A 25,752-nucleotide genomic window follows, 5' to 3' on the forward strand; every position below is an offset into this window, starting at 1 on the left:
CGTGACTCGCCGCCGTCGCGCGCCGGGGGTGAAAGTTCAAGAAGTGGTGGGGGTTGCCGGACCGGGACCAGGAAACAGCAGCTCGCACTCTGGCAGCAACAGGCTGAGGCCGCCCTGGGCTCCCTCCCACCGGCCGCAAAGCCAACCCGCCCGGGTTTTAGTGGCTGCGAGGTCCTCCCACCCTACTCCACGGCCCCTCCTAGCACGGGGCTCCTTCCGCCCCGGAACCCCGCCTGGTTCCCCCCTCCCGCGCGGCTACCCCTTTGCTGGGGAGATGGCGTAGGACTTCCCGATCGCAGCGGCCCGTCTCGCCGCGAGTCCCAACTGTCTCTTCCCCAGTCCCCAGCCTTTCAGCAGTCCCGATATTAGAGGATTCCCGACATTTCAGCCGTCTTCTGGATAACCTCTGGAGCTGCCACTGGCAACGCACAGCCACGCGGCCAAAGTGGAACCCAGCATCCCTCAAAACAAGTGCCTTCTTCCAGGATTCTCCGTTTCTAACGGGATACCACCATCCACTCTGGTGTGCCCACACCAGATAGTTGAGAGTGAGTCGTCCTTGACCCCACCCTCCTTCACTTCCTCACACTCAAGCCTTCTTTCATCTCAGAGTCTATCTTTAAAGATCTCCTACATCTTTTTATCTCCCCTTCTGTGTATCTCCTTCTCGTCCTTCCAGGCCTAACCGAAAAACATCATTTCCTCTCTACTTCCATCTGTACTCTCAGTATGGCTTGTACAAATTGTTATCGGTGGGCTGACCACTCCAGGGATGGGGCCATGTGTGAGTCCTGGGTGAAGCCAGAGCCCGGCACAGGCCAGCCATCCCTGCGTGTTTCTTCAGTGGCTCTACGTATCTGGATGTCATTGCTCTGGTTCATAATCTTAGGAGCTCTATAAATTTGCAGCTGTCTCCCATCTGGCCTTCTCATCTCCAGCTTTTCTCCCTGTAACTCGTCCTCCACAGTACATGCAGTGTGATCTTTGTATCATACAAAATTGACCCTCTTTCTTCCTCCCCTTTAAATCCTTTAGTGGTTCTCCACTGAGGTCTGCACCGTGGCATACAGGTCATCTCTGACGTGCTCTGCCTATTTCTCCAGACTCTTCTTCTGCCATTCCTGCTCTCTCCTTTCCCCCTCCTGACACTACCTGTAGCTCTTTGAGCACCCCATACTCTGGACTTTGGGCTATATTATTCTCCATGCACCCATATTCCCTGCTTGGTTAACTGTTTGTTGTTCATCCTACAGGACTCTGGGATGACTTCGCTTTTCCCCCATTGTTGGGTTAGTTGCTTCCTCTGAGTTTTCACAGTCCCTTGGCTTTCCTTTGAACTTGAATATTTTGACTGTTTACAGACCTGTCCCTTCAACTTGGGAGGTCATCTCCATCCAGTAACAGGGTCTGGCATGCAGGAGAAATCCGTGAGGTGGAGAGGAGGATATTTATGAGGGAAGCCCCTGAGCCCAGTGTAGGGCTGAGAAACAATCTAGGATTCAGGACCAGACAAACTCAAGTTCAAATCCTGAGGTGGTTACTTACAATGTATATGCTCTTAGAAAAGTCACTTCTTCTCTCTAGGCCTGTTTCCTTAGCTATAAATTGGGGGCAATGAATCCTAGCTTGCACAGTTGCTATGAGGGTAAAGTGAGGTAATGGTTAAAGGGTTAGGTAACCCAGCAGGGGCTAAGGAAATGGGAATCCAAACCAGAAACCAGTACCTCCTGATTTCAGGGCCAAGTTTGATGATTTTTTAAAAACAGTCCAACATAATTGAGCAACTACTACATGCCAGGTGTTATGTAAAGATCAGGGGATTCCAGCTTCATTTGCTACCAGTTCCCCTTGTGTTTTACATTCTAACAAAACTGAACTGCTAGTGGGTCCCCAAATACATCATTCTGTGTTACACCTCTCTGCCTTTTGCACATACATAGTGTTGCCTTGATCTGGAATATCTTTTCTTCCTTGTCCACCAGAGTGAACTCCTACTCATCCTGTTCAGTCATTACCTCCTCTGTGAATCTTACTCTGATTTTCTCTTTCATAGCACTTAAAACACTGGACTGTAATTATCTACTTGTACATCTAACCCCGTGAAGGCAAGGACCCTGGGCTGAGCATGAGTGAGTAACTAGATAAGTGTTTGAGTAAAGGAAGGGAGTAGAGAAGGGGCCTTGGCGAGCCCATCAGTCTAGTGCAAGAGTCAGGCTCATCATGATGGATTAAGTATGTTCATAACTCTTTGCAGCTCCTCCTATCAAAGAGCTGCATTTCCTCATCTCTTGATTGTGTTGTGAGTTCCAGAGCCTAGGCCTCAAGAGGCCTTTTAGCTTTGGCCTTCGCCCTCTTGGCATGACACTGTCCTGAGACTGCCAAGTAAGGAAGCCAATCTAACCTCCTGGAGGATGATAGGCCGGATGGAAGAAAACCAAGGCCCCTCATCTCCCAGACATGTGGTGAGGCCATTTTAGACTTTCTAGGCCAGCTAGTCCTCCAGCTGAATGAGCTTCATGAATGAGGAAAGGCCTACTCAGCCGACAGAATCATGAGAAATCATGAGAGATTATAAGTTGTATTAAGCCACTAAGTTTTGGGATGGTTTGTTATATACTAGAAGATAATGGAAACATACTTAAATGGGTGTTGATATAAGATGATCAGGGCAATAACATGGACATGAAGGGGTCATGAGAAGAGAAAGCTAATCGAGAAAGGCTTCCCGGAGCAGAGGGAAGTTGGGCAGGTTGTTGAGGGATAAATAGAAATTTGATGGGGTGGGGTAAAATAACCCCGTTAAAAGCAGCATGTGTAAAAAGCAGAGAGGCAAGAAAGGAGTGGCACAGCCAACAAGTGGTTAGCATTAATCTGGCGAGGACAGCCCACAGGATTCACGGAAGGCAGTATTAGGAGTGGAAGCTGGAAAGGTTGACTCTAAGTCACAGAGGCCTTGGTGCCATGCCTTAGCACGCCTAGCCTATGCCTAGCATGCCATGCCTACGCCTGATGGTTACTCTTTCCCTAGTGCAACAAATAGTGGAGCTGAATGCTGTGGCTGAAATAGAGAGGATCGGCCTCTGAAGGTAGGGCTCTGTCTCCCTTTGGGATAGAATTCTCTGGGATGGAGCCTTGTCTCCCTATCCCAGAATCCCCTAGAGTTGGGTCATTTCTCCATCTTGAATCAGGATTGTTTGGGTGAGGACTGACTGCCTCTCTCAAACCAGGGCTCATGAGAGCAGGGATCCCTCCCCAGGGCTGGCACTTTGGGCTCTGCAGTTTGAGTCCCAGACAAGGGCATCCAGCAGAGGAGGTGCTAGTTGAAACTGGTGTACAGCCCACACTCCGTATTCCACTTACCAAACTCTGCACCCTGACGCCAGGCTGTGTCAGCTGGGAGGAAAAAGTGCCCAGAGAGAAGACCTCGAATTCCAAGAAAGGCTTCCTGTGTACCAGCAGTGGCCCTGGTTCTCTGTCCCAGATGACAGGTCCCTGCTGCTTTGTCTCTTTGCATTAGTCAGGGGTGTGTTTCCCTTTTCACATAAGGGCTCCCTGAGAAGCCGTGCTGTCATTTAGATAGCATGTTCTTGGAGCAGGCTCTATTTTCTGCCCTCTGACTGGGGCTCCTGAAGGCAGGAGTCTGTCTCTCCTCAGAAGCTTCTGGGGGAAGCTCCTTCTCCTTCCTACCACAAATAAGGTCTATATAAGCTGGGATATTACCCTTAGGTACCCCTCCTGCTCTGCTGTTTTAGGATTGTGTAGTTATTCCCTTCCTGTTTGCCCAACGCACTCACAGGCAATCTCTCTCTCTCTCTGTCTCTCTGTCTCTCTGTCTCTCTCTCTGTCTCTCTCTCTGTCTCTGTCTCTGGCAGCATTGATGGTTACTTGCTCAGGGGATCCTGGTTTTGAAGTGTGAAGTCTTCAGGTGATTCTGGGCTATGTCCCTGGGTCCCTGATGAAACTGAACCCTAGAGGAGACCTCCAGATGGCTGGGATGTTTCAGAAGAGCCCACCTGAGCCCAGGTGACCTTGGCATCTCTCCCTAAAATCCATCCATTTATGGCACATTCCCTGACACCTGTGCCTTTTGGTTCAGTTAGAGGCACTAGACACAGAGGGAACCAAACACAGTTCAGGCCTTTCCCCTTGTATCCTGAGGATGGGAGGAGTTAGCCCCAGGCCTGCCCTATAAGCTCTCACCCAAGGGCCCAGCCCACCCCTCCTCACCTGGTATCTGTCTGAGTGGTGCAGGTCGTCAGTGGCAGACGAGTGTGGTGATGCTGTCGGAGACTCTCCTTCCCTCTTGATGGAAGCAGACAACAAGAGGGACTGGAAGAAGAAAAAGGACACGTGGCCTCAGGCTGAATGAGACCTACAGTCAGTCCCCTAGAGTGTCCGGTCCTATGGAGCTTTTGGGATAGAGGCAGAGAAAAGGAGGGCAGAGGGGTAGAGACCGCTTGAGATTCTGAAGACATGTGGTCAGGCCCCCCAGAGTCTAGTTGTGGGAAAGGATAGCTTGATCCTAGGGATGGGTGGAGACCCCTGGAGAGGGTCCAACCTCTTCCACCCCAGCTAATCTCCATCCCAGTGGGGCAGGCCTCCCAGTGGGCTGAGACTATATATAGGCTTTGTTCTCCCATATTGAGCAGAGACTCTGGGACCCCTCTGAAGGGTTGGGGGTAAAGCCACATCCCTGCTGCCCTGCCTGCCCCTAATACAGGCTGGTGGCAGCCCCGCTATGGAGACAGTAAATTAAATAGTGTGTGAGAGTTTCCTTCGTGCAGCTAGGGATGTACACTGGCTCCATTTATCCCCGTGCTGTGGCAATGACCCCAGCAAAAATCCCAGCAAAACTAATCCCCCCATGTCAATCCTGCATGGCCTCTTCTACATACGCCCTCAGTTTAGATTAATAAACTGTCTGCTTTAAATTGTACACGAGCACCACAATTCTAAATACCACATGGCACGTTCAGCCTGCTCTTTCTGCCTCTTGCCAAGGCCTGTTCAGCTGCAAACTGGGGGCCTGGAGGCCTGAAAGCAATCCATACTTCCTCCCCCCGCACCTTTCCAGCCTGCACAGCCCAGAGCCGGAAGCATACAATTCCCTAGGAGGCCTCCCCAGCTTAGAAAACCATGCCAAATCGCCACTGACAGCCCAAAGAAAGCAATTTGGGAAAGATGGAGCAGCCATTTATCCTTCATCTCCGACTGAGCCTTAGGATGTGACCTGCATGCGGTGGCCACGCTGCACATCCTCAGGCAAGGGCCCTGGGAAAGGGGGGCAGCTGCTGGTCTGGCAGGGTTCCCTGACTCGGCCTCATCCCAAGAGCAGGAGGGAAGAGGCCAGGCAGGGACTGGGATGGGATTCCCTGCAACTTGGAGCCCCTTCCTCACCTACCCAGGCCCAGTGGGAGGCCTAGTGGGTGCCTTGGCCCCCAGCTCGGAAAAGAGGTGGGCTTTCAGGCAATGTCCTTTTCCTTCTCTGGTCCCAAGGAGGATGCTGAGGAGGGGAAGCGTCATGGGGCCCCTAACCCCCCATCATGAGAAAGTTCATGCTTGTGTGCTCTCTCTCATTCTCTCTAGGTTAGAAGCCCTGAGAGGCCTCAGCATTACACCTGGGGCAAGCGGCATAAAAAAAGGTCACTGGCGCTTTTTAAACATGGACCAAAAAGCAGTAAAATGTGTTTTGAAAAAAAAATCCCGACATTAAATCATGACTTTTTGCCTGGCTCTTTGCCTCATTAAAAGTGGCCTTTTGGAAGGTAAAATTATCATTGTAAGCGATAAGATCTTTAAGAAAATAATTCACGGCTTCTTCACCCTTTAATATGATAGCCGCCACCGGCTAATTTTTTTCTTAATGGCAACGAGGCCATCAATCTTGTCTGAGGCCCCCTCGCCCTCTCCTCCTCCTCCTCCCTGTCCTCTCAGTCTCTTGCTTGAACCTTCTACCTCGTGCCTCTTCTACCCACGACCTGCTTCCCTAAAGCCCCAGTCCAGGCAGAGGACAGACCCTGAGACTGGCAGCTTTGGGGGCGTGAGCCTATTTCTAGAAGTGGGTGAGTGGTGGTCCTTGCCTCTGAGTCTGATTATCAGTGAGCCCGCATTGGTGGTTACAGGCATTTGCACATGTTTAAGACTTCCTGTATGAGTATTCTGACGGGGCCAGGTGGGTGTGCATCTGTTCATGTGGGGAACCAGGGATGGATGTGGATCATGTCTCTGTTTGTGCTTTGAACACAGGCCTCACTGGGGTCCAGTCCCCAGCCTGCCAGCCATGCTCAGATGTCAGGGGTTGTGGCTGACCTGGCAGCACTTCCGTGACCTGCCTGCCTTAACCATAGCCACTGGAGACTGCAGCCTGGGCCAAGCTCTGCCAGTGTGGCCCCCCCTTCTCCCCCCCACGCCGTTTCTCTTTAGGACTGGGAGGGCTTTGCTTCCTTGGCCAGGGCCTGCATCAGTCCAGGGCTGGGCTAGGTTCCCTGCTCCTCGTCTGTCCAGCTTGCTGTGTTGAGTGATTTCCTGAATGAAGGTACAGAGTTCACTCGCACCCTTTTGAAGGGCCTGCAGGGGAGACAGGCCAAGCCCCTGGAAGTAAGGTTGTCACTCTGGCTCCTTTTCCCAAAACTGCTCTCTCAGAGGTCACCAGTGCTTTTAAGACTTCTAAATACAATGGCCTCCTTCTCCAGCCTTTTTCTGCTTGACTGCTGACCACCCCAGACATTTTGGAATTTTTTTTCTCTTAGGATTCTGGGACACCATGCTCTCCTGTGCCCCTCCTCACTCATCATTCTTCCTCTTCTGCTCCTTCCCTGGCCCTGGGACCTTCTCTTGACCCCCAGCACAGGAGTCCCAGACTCTCTTCTTGGCTTCTGCTCTGATCTCTCCACACACACTCCCTTACTGATTTCATCCATTCTGGGGAATTCCCTGGTGGTCTAGTGGTTAGGACTCCGCACTTTTACTGCCAAGGGTTCGACCAGTCCCTTGTTGGGGAGCTAAGATCCTGCAAGCCATGCGGCGCGGCCAAAAAAAAAAAAAAAAATGTATCCATTCAGCACTCATTCCTCACTCCCTGTAGAAAGGGCTGAGGATTTCTGCTTTTACAAGTTATTGTGAGAACTTACAAGACAGGATGCCACCTTACTGAGGGGTGGGGGAGAGGACACTCAGTGAGTGAGTGTTCAGTCCTTCAACCCCAGGTCCCCACTCCCTCAAAACATCACCTTTGGAGGTGCAGTACCATCTACCTATGTGGCCACCTATGGGAGTTCTTGGTACAAGTCATGTCATCCTGCTGAGGCCTCTGGCCCTTCCTTTGAGCCACTTGTCCTTCACTCTTCCTTTCTCCATCTGATGCTTCCCTTCCATAGTGTCTGTTCAGAGGGTCCGATTGTCTCCCCAAAAGAGCCCAACATCCTCTCTGGCTCCCTGTTGCCTTCAGGACAAAGCACGTGCACACACCCCATGGTCTGGCTTCTAAGGCCCTGCACCACCTGTCTTGACCTGCACTTCTATATTTTTCTTTACCTGCTACAGCTCACCTTCCTCCTTTGAGTCTCCCCAGACTTAGTGTCTGGGTCCCCCACACCCCCAGGTCATTCTTGGCTTTGACCCCATCCTGACTAGAAGAGAAAGTCAGGTGAGCATACCCGTGACTCACACTCAGACTATACACACATGTACTCAAGTGCACAGGGCAGCCCGAGGCCTCAGGCTGACGATCAAACCCTGAAAACAGCTGGGGATCCAAGAAGAGCTCCTTTTTCTCAAGAACCAATTCTGAGTGGGCTTAGGTGAGGATGGGCAGGAGGAAAACACAATTGTCCACCTACCTTGGGGGTGCCTGGAGCCATGGCATCCTTCAGAAGGGAATTCTTGCTGCCAAGAAAGAAGAGAACAGGGTGACCATTCCATTTGCTGCCCAGAGCATGTAAGAGTAGAATAGGAAGAAGATCCCAAGGAGAGAAGACAGCCAGCCTAGCCCAGCCCCCCTCAGCCAAGCTCCACCCAGCCCATTCAGCCCCAGCTGGCCCTGCCTCACTCAGCCTCCATCAGGGGGCAGGGGCCAGAGTGGGCTCCTGGGCAGGGCTACTGACACTAGGCATGGTAGGCTGTCTCGTGGATCCGAGGAAAGGGGCTTTACCTGACTGCTCCTGTCAGCCCTGAGGATTCTTCCTGTCCTGCCCCCTTCGGTCCAACCCAGACCTCAGCCTGCTCTTAGCTCCTATGGGATTGGGGTGATAGAACTGACATGGCTCTTGTCAATTCTCCCTCCAACATGCTGCAAACTGCGTTAGGCCAGGAATGATCTCCCCCTGATTCAATTTGTCAGCCCCAGGCCCTCCGGCATCAGGTGCGGCAGGCGCGGCAGGCGGGCGGTAGCTGGGCCCTGAAATACGGTGGGCGGCTCAGAGTGGGGGGAGCAGGGGTGGGAGGTGATGGATGGGCTGTGGGGGAGGCGAGGACTGTGTTTAATAACGAAATTGGTATGCAAGGCCAAATCCTGCGCTAAGCATGAGTGATCCAGAGCCACAAAGTATTACAAATCCCCGCTAAACAGATGCTGACAATGGAACAAGACGTATCAAATCAGATCCACTTCAGAAACATTAATATCCCTGTTCCTGGCCCTCCCTCCCTGCCGCCCCCACTGTGCTCACTACATCTGTGCGCACACGTTCACTTACGTGCTATCACGCGCACAGAAATATTACATGCACACAGAGGCGCTGGCTGATACACGCAGGAGGCAGGTACAGCCAATTCACATAGGGTCCCACACAGATGCACATACAAGGTGTACAGGTAGAGCACACCCAAGAGATCCACACAGCACAAAAGACGCACCCCCCCAGGGCAGATACACTGGGCACACACGGGTGGTGTATACACAGGGAACACCCACTGGGTCAGGCATAGACATACCCAATATGTGAGCAAAGGCATAGGCAGATTTGGATAAAGTAAGAGTTCTCACCCAGGGCCATTTTGCCCCCCAGGGGACAATTGGCAACATGTGGAGACATTTTTGATTGTCACAAGTCGGGGTGGGGAGTTTTCTACTGGCGTGGAGTGGGCAGAGGGGATTAACCATCCTGCAGGGTACTGGATAGACCCTCACAACAAAAAATTATCCAGCCCCAAATGTCAGTAGTGCTGAGGTTGAGAAACCCTGGTATAAAGGCAGATAACACACATACCCATTGTCTCTAGAATTCTGTCAACATGTGGTCACACCTGGAAGCTGAGACATGCACGAAGAGGTGCAAGCACACAGAGTCCCGTTCCCAGAGATGTGTCCTTAAAGACACATTCACAACTGTCTCCCAGGCCTGGATGAAGAGCTGTACCCACATCCACACAAGCATGCACAGACACCCATGTGTGCCAACACACACGTGACACTCGTGCACCCACAAATGTAGACACACATGGCTACACACCCACACAAGCAGACACGTACATCACAGTGCAGGGGCCAGAAGGCTTGGCAGCAGCAGGCTAAAGCTAAGATCTGAGTGTAAAAACAGCTGTCTGGGGACTTCCCTGGTGGTCCAGTAGTTAAGATTTGAGCTTCCACTGCAGGGGGCGCAGGTTCAATCCCTGGTCGGGGAACTAAGGTCCCACACGCCACGGGACATGGCCAAAATGTTGAAACAACAACAAAACCCAGCTGTCTGCCTGTCTGATCACACAGTGGGGGCGTCACAGGCAGGAGAGGACCACCAGACTGGGTTCCAGTCAGTGCCATTTCGTTCATAAATGGTCCCCATGTTCCTGCTCCTGACCCAGGCACCAGGGATACAGAGAGGAAACTGAGCTGCTCTTGAGGAACTGCTAGGTGCAAGTTTGTTACTTTTATCATTCCTTCACTCAGTCAACAAGTGCTGATGTCGCTGTTGTGCCAGCCCCACTCCTGGACTTAACGGGTGCAGAACTGAGGCATCTACTGTATGACACTGTTCTCGCCAGACCCCTGGACTGAAGTCTGAGTGTTATCCGAGCAAGATCAGGGTGAAACAGAAGAGGAAAGAATGAACAATTATTGTGTACCCACCACACGTGACAGGCATGGGCTAGGAACTTTATATGTATCATCTCTTTAAATCTTCACAAAACCTTTACAAAGTTGACTAGCAGGCTACATGACACCTCTCTGCTCACACAGCCCATGCAGGGTTTGGGATTTGAGTTCATGTCTGACGGTGTCCAAAGTGCTACTTTTCGGTTGGCCACACAGCCTCCTAAAGACACTCAGGGGTTAGGATGGAGGGCTGAGCTCTGAGTTCTTTTTCTCTCTTCATTTTGGGGAGTGTACTTCTGACTCGGCTTTAGTTTACTGTGCTGGTGAATAGAAATGGAGACGTTTAGAACCAGGATGTCTAGCCTTTCCCTTTGCCAGTCCTCTGGATCTTTTCCTGGCAATCCTCTTCCCCTTCCCTCGAGTTGGACTGGTACTATGCCAGACTCCTTCCCTCTCCCTGAGCAAGCGCCCCACTGCCCTACCTTTCCTCCAGCAACCTGCTTACCTCCAAGTGTGCTTGGTTCCCCCAGACACAGGAGTCTGGTGAAGGGCCCACCTTGGAGAGGAGAGTCCGAGCCCTGAGCTGCTGGCAGCCGGGTTCCTGCCCAGCCCATCCTCTCTGCTCTGCCTTCGTCCCTCCCTGTTTCCACAGCCCGCCCCCAACGATTTCCTCCCTTCGCAGTCACTCGCTGCCTAGTGATCCATGGGTTTTAAATTATAACTGGGACCCAGGAAACGCGTTCCTAAGTACAATATTCATGGGCTGGGCTGACACTTTTAATTAAGGTGATTTACACTGAATTATCCTTGGAAATAAAGAAATGGTGTGCTGCCCGGGAATAAACCATCATCACCAGCCGCCTTTGTAAGTTACACTTCGTTTTAATCTATTTGGGGAATTGTTTATCTAGTTCATTACCCAACCAAACACCGAGGCGGGCCTTAAATAAGGCTTAAGTGGGGGTGGGGGCACTGCCATCTCCACACCCCGCCTCCCCTCTAGCGTCACCCAGCCTCCCTCTGGCTCCTTCCAGCCCCTTTAAAGCACTGACGAGAGATCCTGCTTCCCAGCCTACAGGCCAGGTCTCAAAGTGACTGCGGAAGCCTCCAGGAAAAGGTCTCTGAGCTCAGGCCCCACCAAGCCAAGCCCTCCTTTCAGCTCTGTGCAGTCTTTCCGCATCCAAGGCTCTTTCCTCTCTCTGGGTGGAAACTCCTGTTTGAGGGCCACAGAGAAGACGGGGCACCACTCCCCAACCTGCCCTTCAACCTTCAGACGCCAACTATTTTCCTGCCTGTCTGTCTGTACACATCGTCTCCACCCCATCATTATCCTAGAGAAAGCTTAGCGTGCCCAGAGCTCTGTCCACTGTCCCCTCCTTCCCTCAGATATCTGCTTCTCTGCCATCATCACTCTTCCCATGACCCAAGTCCGAAAGCTCTTCCTAGTAAGCACCCCACAAGTAATCAGCTAAGTTCTCTTGCTTCTCCCCCCGACCAGTCTCTCATCATTCCTTCTTCTCTGTTCCCACTGCCACTGCCATTGTCCTAGATCAGTTTCACCACCTGTCCCCTGGACCCTGCCTAACCTCCTCACTTGCTTCCCTGCTTCTACCCCCAAATCATATCCCACACTGGCCTCCAGAGTGATTCTCCTACAGCTCAGCTCTCTGATAGGCTTCTCCAGCTCACCGATGTTCTAATGACCCCATTACCTCCAAGACCACCCTCCAACATCGAAGGCACTGCACTATCTGTCCTCAGTCTAACTTTGCCCTTCTCATTCTAGGTAGCTGAGTCCTGGGGCCTATTGGAGTGCCTGTGCAGGACTGAGAGGGGGAATGGTAGAAGATGGGGTGAGGGAGGGTGTGTGGGCACAGCCTCTGATCTCTAATGGAAAAGTGCGTAAGTGCTTTGCCAGTGGGAGTTCTAACTCTTCTTCCTGTTTCTGTGTGCCCGTGTGCCTATGGGAGTGAACATATATGAGAAGTGGTTCTTTCAGGGGGTAGGTGTGAGCACATCTGTGTGTGTTGGAATGGGGCTGTGTGCGTGTGCCTGTATGTTGTGGACATACATTTGCACCTGTGTCTGTGAAAACCAGCCAGCCCTAGTTTGGGAGCTGGAAGGTCCCTGCTCCTCTGTGTGAGCCCTTGGGTGTGTCTAAAATAGCAGCCTGCTCTGTGCTGTTGGGCAGAAGGGGGCAGAGAGCACAAATCAGGCCCACCCAGCAGAGCTCCTCTGGGACCAACCATGTGGGAGGGTGATGGAGAGGCACTCTGGCAGCGGCATCCACAGACTCAGGAGCTGGCTAGGCTGAGGGAAGGGAACGAGGGCAAAGCAGGCAAAGGCGGGGTAAGAGAGGGGAGGGGACAGTTGGAGAGAAGAGGAAAGAAAAGAAAGGGAGGGGAGCAGAGAGAAGGGAACAGAAAGGAGGATTGGAGAGCTGGGGAAGAAGCTGCTGGCCACATGCCGTGGATGGGGATGCCCTCATCTGGGCTCTGACCAGAACTCCCTGAGTGATGCACACACAAGCTCTGCCCTCCTGCAGGACTCGGTTTCCCCATCTGTGAAATACCTGCTTAAAGCTTGGCGCTGATGGCGGGAAGAGGAGGAGGGAGGGGTCTCGGGAGCCGGGGTGCCACATCTTCTCCCGACCTCCACTTCTCCCCTCCTGCCTCCTAGAGAGCGGGCAGGGGCGGGGCAAGGGCATCCAAGGCTGGGTCCCTCCCCGAGCTACCCAGACGCCACGGCCCTCAGCCCGGAGGGAGCTGACACGCTCCTTGGGAATTTATCACGCACCCAATTACAATGTTAATTGGCAAGTTCCTGAAATCAATTAATTCGCAAATTTTTTCCAATTAAAAATCCAGATAAATCACAAGGGCGGCGGCGGACCGGTCCAGCCTGCAGTCCGGTGGGCGCAGCGGCTGCCGGGAGGTGGTGGTGGGGGGGGGCGGGAGAGAAGAGGGGAGGGGGCGGAGGGCGCGGCTGCCCTTGAACGCCTTTGCCGGCCGGTCGGACTGTCAGCGCGCCGGGCGCGCGGGGCCGAGACAGATAAAACCATCGACCCGTCGCCGCCAGCGCTTCGGCTTTATCGATCCGACGGGAATTTCACTTGCTGTGCAGATCCCGCTGTCCGGCTGTCAGACACCGGGTTGAGGAGGGGGGACGTGCCAAGGGTTAGGGGGTGCTGGGCTGGGCCTGGACGAGAGGGGCACAGAAGTGGGGCACGCAAGACATAGCGGTGAGGGGCGGGGCAGATGTGAAGGCTCCGGGTGAGGAAATGGACGTGGGCCGAAGGGTGTGGACATAGGGGATGCTCTGAGAGGACGTGAGGGAGGAGAGATTGGTGCAGGGTCACGGGTGGGGGTGGAACACTCCTGTGGGCAGAAGTGGATGCCCTGGCCAGTGCAGGGATGGGGCCACAGGGACTAGGCTGTAGCGTGGTCCCCAATGAAGAGGCAGAAAGAGAGCTTTGGCCCCCATTCTCCAGACCCTTAGGGGTGCACTGCGATTACAAGGCTCTGCGGGTCCCTCCATCTCTGCCCCTATTCTTAGTTCCTGTTGAGAAGTCTTCCATTGGGAGCAAATTACCCAGAAACACTCCTGGATAGCCAAGGTATGGAACTCAATTGCAGAAGGGTGTTTCTTTCACTCCCTGCCTGTTCTAGGCTGGTCTTGTGCGCGCGCGCGCGTGTGTGTGTGTGTGTGTGTGTGTGTGTGTGTGTGTGTGAGGGAGGGAGGCGGGAGTGGTTAAAAGCATGGGCTGTAGAATCAGATTGATTGGGTTTGAACCTTTACCACTTCACAGGCTGTGCAACCTTAGAGAAGTCACTTAACTTCTCTGACCTCAGTTTCCTCATCTGTACAATGGAGTTAATAATTATTACATAGCCCAGGGGTGGTTGTGATGGTTAAATAAGTTGACACAATATAAAGTTCTTGGCACACGGTGTTCACCAGGATTACTATTATCATCATTAGTATAGTCTTCTGTGGTAGTTTTAAGTATTCCCACAAATTCTTTGGTGCTCTCTCCTTCAAGAGCTTATAGTGTTTAATTCTCCTCTGTTGAGTGTGGGCTGGACTTGGTGACCTGCTTCTAGTGAGTAGAATAGAATACATTAGAAGCCATAGTGTATGACTTCCCAGACTAGATCATAAAAGGCATTGTGGCTTCCTCTCTAGTCTCTCTCTTGGATCACTTCCTCCGTGGGAAGTCACCTGCCATGTCACATGGAAACCCAAGCGGCCCTGTGGAGAGACCTACATGTTGAGGAACTGAGGCCTCCTGCCAACAGCCATGCAAGTGAGCCATCCTGGGAACAGATGCTGCAGCCCCCATCAAACCTTCAAATGACTGCAGCCTTGGCTGACATCCTGGCTGCAGCCTCATGAGAGACAGCCAGAACCCACAACTACCCCCAGCTACCCACAATTACCCAACTAAGCTGTGTCTGAATTGATGACCCACAGAAACTGAAATATTAAGTGTTTGCTGTTTTAAGCCATGGATTTTTGGAGGAATTTGTAACACAGCAACTAGTATTTTGGCCTTCAAAATTCAGCCCAGGCCTCACCTCCCTTAGGAGGCCTTCTCTGCTCTGAGCTGGGTTTGCTGCCTCCTCGATGCTCCCACAGCTCCTGTTCTTCCTGTAGAGCAGTCTCTATCCCTCAGGGTTTCTAGTGCTTGGCTCTCCTTACTCTGCTATTATGAGCTCCTGAGGTGGGATCATTTCTTTCTTTTTTCTTTTTTTAAATGGAAGTGTAGTTGATTTACAGTGCTGTGCCAATCTCTGCTGTACAGCAGAGTGACTCAGTTATACACATAGAGATATGTTATTTATTTATTTATTTTTGGCTGCGTTTGGTCTTCTTTTCTGTGCGTGGGCTTTCTCCAGTTGCGGTGAGTGGGGGCCACTCTTCATCGCGGTGTGCAGGCCTCTCACTGTTGCGGCCTCTCCCGTTGGCGGAGCACAGGCTCCAGACGTGCAGACTCAGTAGTTGTGGCTCACGGGCCTAGCCGCTCCGCGGCATGTGGGATCTTCCCAGACCGGGGCACGAACCCGTGTCCCCTGCACTGGCAAGCAGACTCTTGACCACTGCGCCACCAGGGAAGCCCGAGACATGTGTTTTTTATATTCTTTTCCATTATGGTTTATCCCAGGAGATTGGGTATATTTCCCTGTGCAGTAGGACCTTGTTTATCCATTCTAAATGTAATACTATGCATCTACCAACCCCAAACTCCCAGTCCATCCCTCTCCCTCCCCCACTTCCCCCCCTACTCCCCCTTGGCAACCACAAGTCTGATCTCTATGTCTGTGAGTCTGTTTCTGTCTTGTAGATAGGTTCATTTGTGCCATATTTTAGATTCCACATATAAATGATATCATATGGTATTTGTCTTTCTTCTTCTGACTTCACTTAGTATGATAATCTCTAGGTCTATCCATGTTGCTGCAAACAGCATTATTTCGTTTATTTTTATGGCTGAGTAGTATTCCATTGCATATATGTACCACATCTTCTTTATTCATTCATCCGTTGATGGACATTTAGGTTGTTTCCATATTTTGGCTATTGTGAATAGTTCCACTGTGAACATAGGGGTGCATGTATCTTTTTGAATTACACTTTTGTCTGGGTATATGCCCAGGAGTGGGATTGCTGGATCATATGGTAGCTCTGTTTTTAGTTTTCTGAGGAACCTGCATACTATTTTCCATAGTGGCTGCACCGACTTACATGGGACCATTTCTGATTCACCTTTGGTCCCCTATACCCTGCACAGGGGATTAGGTGAGAGGGTAGAGGAAGGAAGATCAGTCAAGTCTAGTGACTTGAACTGAACAAGGGGTGGGATTGGGAGTAGTGGAACAGACTATATTCCCCTTTTCCCCAAAGATGGCTATGACCATGTCTCCCATCCCACATGCTCTTCTGTAATAGGAGCTTGCCACTTCTCCATCAAAAGGTGGGGTGTATGTCCTTGCCCCTAAAATCTTTGTGGGCTAATACTGCCTCAACCAAGAGAGGACAGCAGAAGTGATGTTAAGTGATTTCTGAGGCTAGGTTATAAATGGTGGTCCAGCTTCCATCTTGATGACTGGAACATTTGCTTTCGAGCCCTAAGCTGCCATGCTGTGAGGAAGCACAGGCCACAAGGAGAAGCCATGTGTAGGTGCTTTGGTTACGGCCCCAGCTGAAGTCCTAGCTGACAGCCAACATCAACCACCAGATGTGCGAATGAAGCAGCCAGGTGATCCCAGCTTCCAGCCACCATGTCTTCCCAGTTGGGACCCCAGATATCATGAAGCAGACACAAGCCACCCCCTCTGTGCTCTGTCTGAATTCCTGACCCCACAGATTCCACAAACATCATGAAATGGTTGCTTTAAACCTCTAAGCTTTGGGGTAATTTGCTACACACCTCCTATGCTGCCTTTAACAACCATGGCTCCTCCACAAGGCCCGGGAGGAGGCTCTGCACTGTCCTTCAGGCAGGGACAAGGGAGGTGAGGTGGAGCGGGGGGACACGCCTGAGCACGTTCTCAAAACTGTCACCTTTCAGACCTTGAGATTCATAGACAAGGTGGATGGCAACCCCAGGCTGCATTTCTGGGGGAGCTGCCAGGCCCGGTCCCTGCTTCCGTTACCCTGCCCTGAGGCTCCTCCCCTTTTCAGCTCCTCTTGTGTCCTTTTGAGGCTGAGGCCCACTCTCCTCACATCTCCAAAAACAGAGCAAGAAGAGAAAGCCAGCACCATTCAGCTGGTGGAGCTGAGGATTGAAAGCAGAGTGGAGAATGGCAGCAGGGCCTTGCCTTCTGCCAAAAGGCTGGGACCTGTTGGCCAGAACCCCGAGTGGAGGCCTCCAGTGGGCAGGCTCCCCGTCAGGTGGCTTACCTGGCAGGCAGCTGCGCCAGCTGTTCCAGTTCTTGTTCCATATGCTCCTGCAGCTCGCTGGGCCTCAGCAGGACCTGGCAGATGGGGCAAATAGGGGCCTGGCTGTCAAACAGTGCTGCTGCCTTTTTCTTACCTGGTAAGGGAAGAAGAGACAGACATATAAGCCAGGCTATATGTGGAGGGAAATGCCTTGTCCCAGTCCTCCACCCCAAGCCGGCTGCTACCTCCTAGGGCTTCTTGGCCTAGAGGAAGTGTGAGCCTGAGGGTCTCAGAGCTCATGAACATCACTCAGCTTTGCAGTTCCAGAGGCTGTGGCTGTGCACAGCACCTCCCCAGCCAGCTGCCCCTCTTGGAAATCTATCAGGATGCAATCAATGCTCTGTGCAATCAAACCTTGATCACTTCATTTCACACGTTAGTGAAGCAGGTCTTGTTTAATCACACCATCACCCAGAGTATCCAGGGCCCTCTCTGTCTCTACCTTAGCCTCACTGCTTTCACACTCCCCAAAGCGGGAGAAGGAAGAAAAGAGGGAGAAAGGGGATTCTTTCCTGCAGTCATTCAACAAACACTGATGTCTTCACTGAATCAGGCCTAGTGCAGAGTGGTGGGGACACAGAATATAATCAGGTCTAGTCCCTGAACCTGAGGCGCTCACAGTTGAGTGGGAAAGACAGAAAAGGACCTGGGTGACTGCCAGGGTGGCATCCTCTCCCAGTTCCTCACTTTTCCCCATACTTCTTTCCATGGCCTCTCCTCTCCTCCCTCTGCATTTGGGATGATCTTGTTCATTCTTATGGCCATCACTCCCACCTGTGCCCTGCCGACTCCAGAATCCATTTCTCTATGCCAGACCCTCCCGTGTTCTTCAGACCCCTATATCCAAATGCCTCATGGACATAAATGCCTGAATGTCCCACAAAAATCTGAAACTCAACAATCCAGAATTGAGTACTTCAGCTTCTTCACTTTCCCCTCCCCGCCCTCTTCAGCAGTGCTCTTCTCAGTGAAAGACACCTGCATTCACCTGGTCACCCAAGCCAGTAACCTGCACCTCGCCCTCGGCCCCCTCCCTGGCCTTACTCCCCTTCCCACATTCATTTAACCACCAAGTCCTCTCCGTTCTGCTTCAATATTCCTGGAATCTACATTCTCCCGTTCAAGTCTCACTCCCTCTCACTTGGATAACCTCACTGGCCTCTGTGAGTATAACAGATTCTGAGCTCTTCCCCTCCAAAATTCCCTTCAAATTGTGTACCCCCAATACACAACCACACGTGGGTTTAGCACTGGCTATGCAGACTTGGGGGCCCACTGGGAGCCTGAACTCTGTCCCCACTCTGTCCCTGACAGTAACCAGAGCACACCGTGCTAGGAAGGGGCCTGAAGGTTACCTAGCGCACCCATTGGGATACCTAAACTCCCTCCCTTGTCACTCTCCCCAGCCAATGCTCCCCTGGCCTCTGCTAACAGGCACAGTGTTGAGGAGCCCTATTCATCTAGAAACATCTCTGTCTATCCATGTAAACTCTGATTGTAGGAAGGACTTCTTTAGCTTAAGGCCACATCTTTCTCCCTGCTGCTTCTTTCCTCTGGTGCTTAGGGAGGGTCAAATTAGCTTTTAGAGAGATAAAGGGCCATGCCAGTGATGACTAAGATGGTTGCTTCAGTAGGGTTGCCAGATAAAATACAAGATGCCCAGTTGAATTTCACATAAATAATCAATAATTTTTTAGTATAAATATGTCTCAACTATCGCACAGGATAGACTTATGTTAAAACGTATTCATCGGTTTTCTAGAATTCAAATTTACCGGGACGGCCTGTATTTTTATTTGCTAAGTCTAGTAAGCCTATGCCTGAGGGAATTCCCAGTTCAGGCTGAACACAAGAACCCACCTCCTTTTGACACGAGACTGAGGGTGATCACGGCTCTCCTGGATGCCCAGACTAGGTCATCTGAGAGCTCAGAAGAGGGAGTGATTCATTCTGGGTGCGTGTTTTGAGGAGTGGAAAAAGAGATGCTTTTACCGAAGAAATGAAATTTTTGAGATGTGCCTTAGAAGAGTTCCAGGCAGAGAATGGGAGCAAAGGAATGAATGAATGCATGATTGACTTGTGAGTTTCTTGTGGGTGGGGACCATTTCTTAACCATCTTTTAATCTATAGACAATAGAAAAAAGACCTGGCTTAGATTAGATGCTCAATGATGAAATGAGACAGTGGAGAAGAGGAAGGGAAGGAGGAGAGGTAGGAATCAAGAGCTAACTGTCCCAGAAGCAAGATGACCTTTGCAGAGCTGGGATGTCCGCTGGGGAGGCTTTGTGTGTTCCGGGGTCGGGTCGGGATGGCTCTAGTTGGTGTGGCTAGGTCTGTGAGGAAGGGAAGGGACTCTACTGATCATGTGCCCTGGTGGCTATGCCTCAAATGCTCCGGGGACAGCTGGAAGGCAGCTCTGAGTAAAAGAAGCAGATGTGGTCCGGGTCTGGGAGTGGGGAGATGAGTCTAAGCTCATTCTAACTTCATTCAGCCAGAAAATCTCAGAGGTGAGTGAGGCCCTAGAAGTTCTGCAGGCCATTATCTTTATTTTACAGATGGGGAAACTGAGGCTCAGAACTAGACAGGGGCCTCTGTACTTGGCTCTTGATCTCATTGCTTCATTTATTTATTCATTCAGTAAACACTTATCAAACAATTATTCTACATCAGGTATTATTGTATGAAAAACTGAGATATCTTTATCTCTTTCTCAGAGATAAAGATAACACATTCTTGGCCTCAAGGAGATCACCAACTAGTGGGAAAGCTGAAAAAGAAAATCAGTGATTGCAGTCAGTGCAGCCCTGGTCAGGGTTGAGGGAGGCAAGAATGGGTACTTGTGGGGGTGGGCAGGAAGGGGCCAGAGGAGGGTGGTAGGACCCGGCCAGGGGGATGGGGGGTGGGCATTGCTTGATGACAGGCATGAAGGATGAATAAGGGAGAGTTGACAAGGCTGTTGAAACCAAGCACTGAGGAAGGATCTGGGCATAAGAGGGGAAATGGTAAGAGAGAAGAATGGAGAAAGAGTAGGATCTAGGGCATGGGCTAGGAGCTGAGGTGGAAATATCAGGATATCAGCCCCTCTCAGCCTGGGATACCAAGTATAGCTCTTAGGGCTTCCTAGAGCCCAGGTTCCTCCCTCTACACCTGGGAGCAGGCACCAGCATTCCCATATACCTGTCCTCAGTTCATCTGCTTTGTTGACAGGGATCTTCTACTTTTCTGAGGTTGGCCTCAGTTTCCATTTTGGGATGATGGGTCCTCTTCCTGGCTCCCAGCTTCAGGAATAGCACTCACAGGGATCAGTGGAGGGACCCTGCAGCCTATGCCCTCCATCCCACCCGCATTTTCTCAGAGGCTGGCATGGCAGGTGTCAGCATGGCTGTGGGCCCCCTGCTTCCCCTCCCCCGCTGTGTTCCCTATAATTTTATATTGAGATCTGTGGTCATGACGTGGGTTTTACTGCACTAACGACATGGCCTGCCCAGGTTTAATGACAAAATCCATACTCTGGCCCTGGGCCTGCTCCTTGTTTGCATAATTCCCAGAATACAGCTCCCTGAAGCTTTTGACCTGGGCCATTACAGTGGCCATAAAACGGGCCATAAAACCGCTGGGGATGGCCAAAAAGAAGGGGCTGTGGTCTTGCTGGGGTGGGAACAAAGTCTTCAACCCCCAACTCTTTCTAGGCATCCTTTGGCTCTTCCCTTCCACAGTTCCCAGTATCTGGGAGTCCATCTCAGGCTGGAGAGGCTTCCAGAAATCCTTAGTCCAGTTGCCCATCTAATGCAGGAATCCCTTCTCTAACACCGCTGCCAGCATCGCAGGTAGGCAGACCGAGTCCACCAGTGGCGGGCTGTCAGAAAGCATCTTCTCCTTGAGCATTCCTCACTCCTGACCCCGCCCCCCCACCCCACAGCTGGCCAAGCCCTCGGCCACAGGTGGGTCTAGGTCCGAGGGGCCTAGGTTGAATCCCATCCCTCTTCAGGAGGCCTAGCTCTCCAGGGAGGTCAGGAGCCAAGCTGAGCAGCATCGTGGGGAGACGCGGGAAGCATGAGGGGATGGGGACAGGGACTGGGACGGGCTGTCACTGCTAAAGATGATGAATGGGGGAGGTGAGGCAGGAGGCCCGGTGTTATCGGCAGTGGATGGCGGTGCGGGCGCTCCCCGCTTCTGCTAATCCCCGGGCGCTGCCTCAGCCCTTGCACTGATAACGAGGAAATGGGACTGACAACAATTTTTAGCTGAGAGATTCTTCACCAAAATGCCAGGCGGCCGGAGGTCTGACAGCGCCTGATTGAGTGTGTGAGTGTGTGGGGGGAAGGCGCGCGGCCCCCTCCCCTCCCCTCCCATGCAAAGATGGATCGCTCATTCCGCCTCCGTCCACATTCATTACCGCACCTCCCTCCCGCCGCCCCGCAGCCGGCCCCGCCGCTCCTGCCACCCCCACCTCTCCGCCTGCCGCAGGTATCCCCCAAGCAGGAGGAGAGCAGGGAGCAGAGCGGCCTGACCCTACCCTCTGCCTCACACGGGGCACCGCCAGCTCGAAGAGCAGAGGGTCAGGGCTGAGTCAGGCCCTGCCTGGGGGCTCCTTAGCTGTGGGACCTCCGGAGGGCCCCTTCCCCTTTCTGAGCTGCTGGGATACCTCCCCACCAGAAAACAGCCAGGCTCTACCGGGAAGTGACTGCCTGTGGTTGTGAGCAGGGGGGACAGGCCTGCTGAGGAGGGACAGTCCAGCCAAGTAGCTTTTCCCTGGCCTGGGCCAGGCTCCAGCTAGTCCGGCCCTCAAGCCTTGGATCAAGGCCTCAGGTACCTGGGGTCCAGGATCAGCCCTCTGTTGTGCCTCTCTGTTGGGAACTGCTGACCACTGGGAGCTCAAGGGCCGGCACAGCTGCTCCTTCTCTGCCATCTTCCACAGTGAGGCCTGGTGCCCCGAACTGTGCCCTGGAGGATGAGGGTCTCATTCAAAGTGAAAAGCCTCCCTTCCTAGATCACTAACCCACATCCGGCCCTGCAACTCCCAAACATGTGATTGCCTCTCCAGCTTGGCCTGTTTGGTTTTGTCCCGGTTCTGCTGCCTGTGGGTTCCATTCTTGCCTCTCTGTTTATTCAAGCAGCAAACCCCAAATGGGACTTTCAAGAGTATGTACGTGTGTATACATGTGTGTTTACGTGTACATATGTGTGTGCTCCACCCTTTTCCTCCTGCGATCCCGAAGGAAGGGCTTCCATTTCCTGGTGACCGAGAGCCTTCAAGCAATGTTCAACAGAGTTGCCTCTTACTAGCTGTGAGACATTAGGCAAATCATTTAACACGTCTGAGCTTTAGTTTATTCTTGTCTGAAACAAGGATAATAACAACTAACTCTCAGGACTTTTGTGAGGATCTAGTTAAATCAGGGCTGTGTGCTGAGTCACTATTATCTCTAGTAGGACACTAGCACAGTTGGCTGTTTGTGCCTGGATCTACCCCATCCTGACACCAGCCTGGCCTTGCCCTCTATCCAGCCTTCTTCCCTGCTATGATCAAGATTGTGTACCACTCAGTAGGTACCCTGGCCCTTTTGGCTTCCATGGAGTTCCTTCTTCCTATCCATCCACACCCATATAACTATTTACTGGTTTGTTTGTCAATCTAGCCATCCATCCACTTAAACATTATCTGCCCCTTAATAATAATAACAGTTTATTGAGTGCTATTATATGTTAGGCTGTAGGTTTAATGCTGCACATATGTAATCTCATTTAATCCTTACAACAGTCCAATGAGGTAAGTATAATTAATCTGTCTCTATCGCACTGATGAGGAAAACAGAGCTCAGAACAATGAAATGACAGAGCTGGAAGGTTCAGAGCAGAGATTGAAATCCATATCTGTCTGACTCCAAAGCCAGTGCTCTTGACCACTGCATAATATACCCAGCTACCTACCTACCTATCCATCCCCTCGGAAATGATTCAATAATCATTGACAAATGTCAACTGAGTACCAAAGATGGGTCTGCTACAGTATGGATGCCATGAAGTAATGAACAGACAGACACACTCTCTGCCCTCAGGGAGCTTAAGAACTAACTGCGGATAGAGACATTCAACAAACATCCCCAGCGTGGTCTTAGGACAAGGGAAGTACGTGGAACTATGGGAGTATATCATCTGGTCTGGGAGGTGAAATAAGTGACATTTAGGCAAAGGCTTGAAGAATGACTGGGAACCAGTCAAGCAATGATGGTGAAGTAGTGTTTCTAGATAGAAAACAGCATGTTTGAAGGTACAGAGGGGAGAAAGCCTAAGTGAAGAATTGAAAAGGGTCCAGTATGGCTGGAGCAGAGGGTGAGGGGCAGAACACTGAGAGCTGATGAAAGAGAGGCCAGATCCTGGAAGACTTTTCAACTACGTTAATGATTTTGGCTTGTTACTATTATTTTTTAACATACAGTGAGAAGCCATTGAAGAATTTTAAGCAGGGGAGTGACATATCAGACTTGCATTTTTTTAAAAAAAATTTATTTATTTTTGGCCGTGTTGGGTCTTTGTTGCTGCACGCGGACTTTCTCTAGTTGTGGCGAGTGGGGGCTACTCTTCGTTGCGGTGCACGGGCTTCTCATTGCGGTGGCTTCTCTTGTTGTGGAGAACCGGCTCTAGGTGTATGGACTTCAGTAGCTGTGGCACGCAGGCTCACTAGTTGTGGCACACGGGCTTAGTTGCCCCGCGGCACACGGGATCTTCCCGGACCAGGGCTCGAACCCATGTCCCCTGCATTGGTAGGTGATTCTTAACCACTGCGCCACCAGGGAAGTCCCAGACTTGCATCTTAAAAGGATCATTCTAACTGCAAAGCAGAGAATGGTCTAAGGGGACAAGATCAAGTGCAGGAAGGCCATCTAGGAGGTTATCTGACTAACTCAGGTGAGACACGAAGCTGACCTGCTCTAGTGAGATGATGTGGATGATGATGGAGATGAACAGAAGCGGGTGGATTGGACATGGGGGTTCAAGGACAGAGAGGAGTCAAGGATGACTCCGAGCTGCCTGACTTGAGCAACTGCTAGGTGTTAGACCATTTACTGACTTGTGGAACAGGAGGAAGAGCAGTAGGCTTGGTAAGGAAGAAAATGAATTCAGTTTTGGATAAACTTACTTTGAGGAACTGTTAAGGCAACCCTGTGAAAATGCTGAGTAGGCACTATATGTGAGCCAGAGCTAAAATTATAGAACCGGAGACGCTGACGAGATAAAGACTGAAATTCACCACTGCGTGTTCTGTGTCTAGAACAATGTCTTGCATATGGTAAATACGCAACAAAAGTTAAGAGTAGGCGAGATCACCCAGGGCCAGAGTGTACAGTAAGAAGAGGCTGGAACAAACCCTGAGTAACTCCAACAGGTGGAGGAAGTTTAAGTCATTGAAGTAAGAAGGAACAGCCAAGAGGAAGATGAAAACAAGGTGATGTCATCAAAGCCAAGAAAGGGAAGAGTTTCAAGGAGGGGGGAGCGTCATCGATAGGGTTGCATGCTGCTGAGAGGTTAAGAACACAAGGCGTGAAAAGTGTCTCTTCCACCCATCATGTCCACGGTACACCCATCTACCCCACCACATGCATCCAAGCCACCACTCTGCCGTCTCACTCATTCCCCTCTTCCTTCTCTTCTCTCCAGAAAACCGTGATTGGTGCCTCTGCTGAGTGTGGGACAGGAAGAGTTAACATGCTGACAGATGGCATTTTTTACCTTCAGTCAATATGAACAAGGCCCCAAGACTATGATTCCAAACATCTGGATTTCATCAATATGTGATCTGTCATCGTATATTGGCATTCCCCAGTCCCCGCGCCAGAGCAATGCGGCTGGTTTTATTAATACGTCAAATACATTATCCGTGTAATACACTTGTCTGGCTGGGGCCTCCCGCTGGGGCGGGGCGGTGGATTTGAATGTATGATGAATCAGTTTGCATTACATGTTCGTAAGTCATCATTTGTCAGAATTAATAGGCATCCCTGATCGAGGAGGTGGGGGTGGGGCGGGCAGAGGGGAGACGTGTATTTAGCTATGGCCCATCCTTATCCGCCAGTGCCCAGGGGTGCCCTGAAAACAGCTGTGCACCCTCCTGCCCAGACCCCAGGGCAGTGGCTGGTGGTCTGGTGACATTTTTAGCAGTTCCAGGGTCACTTGGAACCAAATAGGCCTATCTGTCTCTGCTTTGGGTTTGCCAAGCAACCAAAAAGGATATGGCAGGGACCATTTGCGCAGGCTGGCTAAATCTTACTCATCCTTTAAGACTCGGAATTCTTTCTTCCAGGGAGCCTTTCCCGACTCCTCCAGACTGCACTAGGTGCCTCCTCTGTGTTTCCACAGCTTCTTGTGCTGCCTCTGGTAACACAGTGTTATCATTGCCTATCATGTGTCTGTTGCTCTCTTTAGACTGTAAATTTCTTGAGCTCAGGGAGTAACTTGTTTACTGCTATAGCCCCAGTGTCTAGCAGAGGGCATAGCCCAAAGTAAGAGGATAGCAGTCGTAAAAGTAGGAACCGAAAGATATTCCTTGAATGAATGAATAAGTGATCACTGACCTTGCTAAACCCCCAGAAGATGCAGATGCTAGCCGGGAGACGTTGAAAGGGTTTTCTCTGGTTCCTTGCCCCTACCTCGCCCCTGGTCTGGTCTGGTCTGGTCTGGTCATCTATCCTACTGTATATGCTCTTCTCCCCTTGCCCCTCTTCCTTGCATAAGGAGGACCCCCTCACACAGCACTGGCTCCCTGACACGTGACATATACA

General features: G+C 51.5%; 2 protein-coding genes and 1 long non-coding RNA gene across 4 annotated transcripts in view; 1 reads left to right on the top strand and 2 right to left on the bottom strand.

Annotated features, from left to right (window-relative positions):
* Positions 1-25,752, bottom strand: part of RPS8 (ribosomal protein S8) — a 396,253-nt gene that overhangs the window by 333,426 nt on the left and 37,075 nt on the right. The gene's annotated exons all lie outside the window — the stretch shown is intronic.
* The window catches only part of RNF220 (ring finger protein 220), a 224,544-nt gene that overhangs the window by 20,088 nt on the left and 178,704 nt on the right, over positions 1-25,752 (bottom strand). For both annotated transcript variants that reach the window (XM_059082901.2, XM_059082908.2), the window contains exons 3-5: positions 16,934-17,066; positions 7,839-7,884; positions 4,228-4,329 (exon numbers count right to left, since the gene is read on the bottom strand). In XM_059082901.2, the coding sequence (XP_058938884.1) occupies positions 4,228-4,329; positions 7,839-7,884; positions 16,934-17,066 (281 nt within the window). The remainder of the gene's footprint in view (positions 1-4,227; positions 4,330-7,838; positions 7,885-16,933; positions 17,067-25,752) is intronic.
* LOC136792259 (uncharacterized) lies at positions 242-24,861 on the top strand. Its single transcript, XR_010835788.1, has 2 exons — positions 242-548; positions 24,632-24,861. It is a non-coding gene; the product is annotated as an uncharacterized lncRNA (long non-coding RNA).

Source organism: Kogia breviceps, chromosome 1, assembly GCF_026419965.1.
Source record: "Kogia breviceps isolate mKogBre1 chromosome 1, mKogBre1 haplotype 1, whole genome shotgun sequence".
Lineage (NCBI taxonomy): Eukaryota > Metazoa > Chordata > Mammalia > Artiodactyla > Physeteridae > Kogia > Kogia breviceps.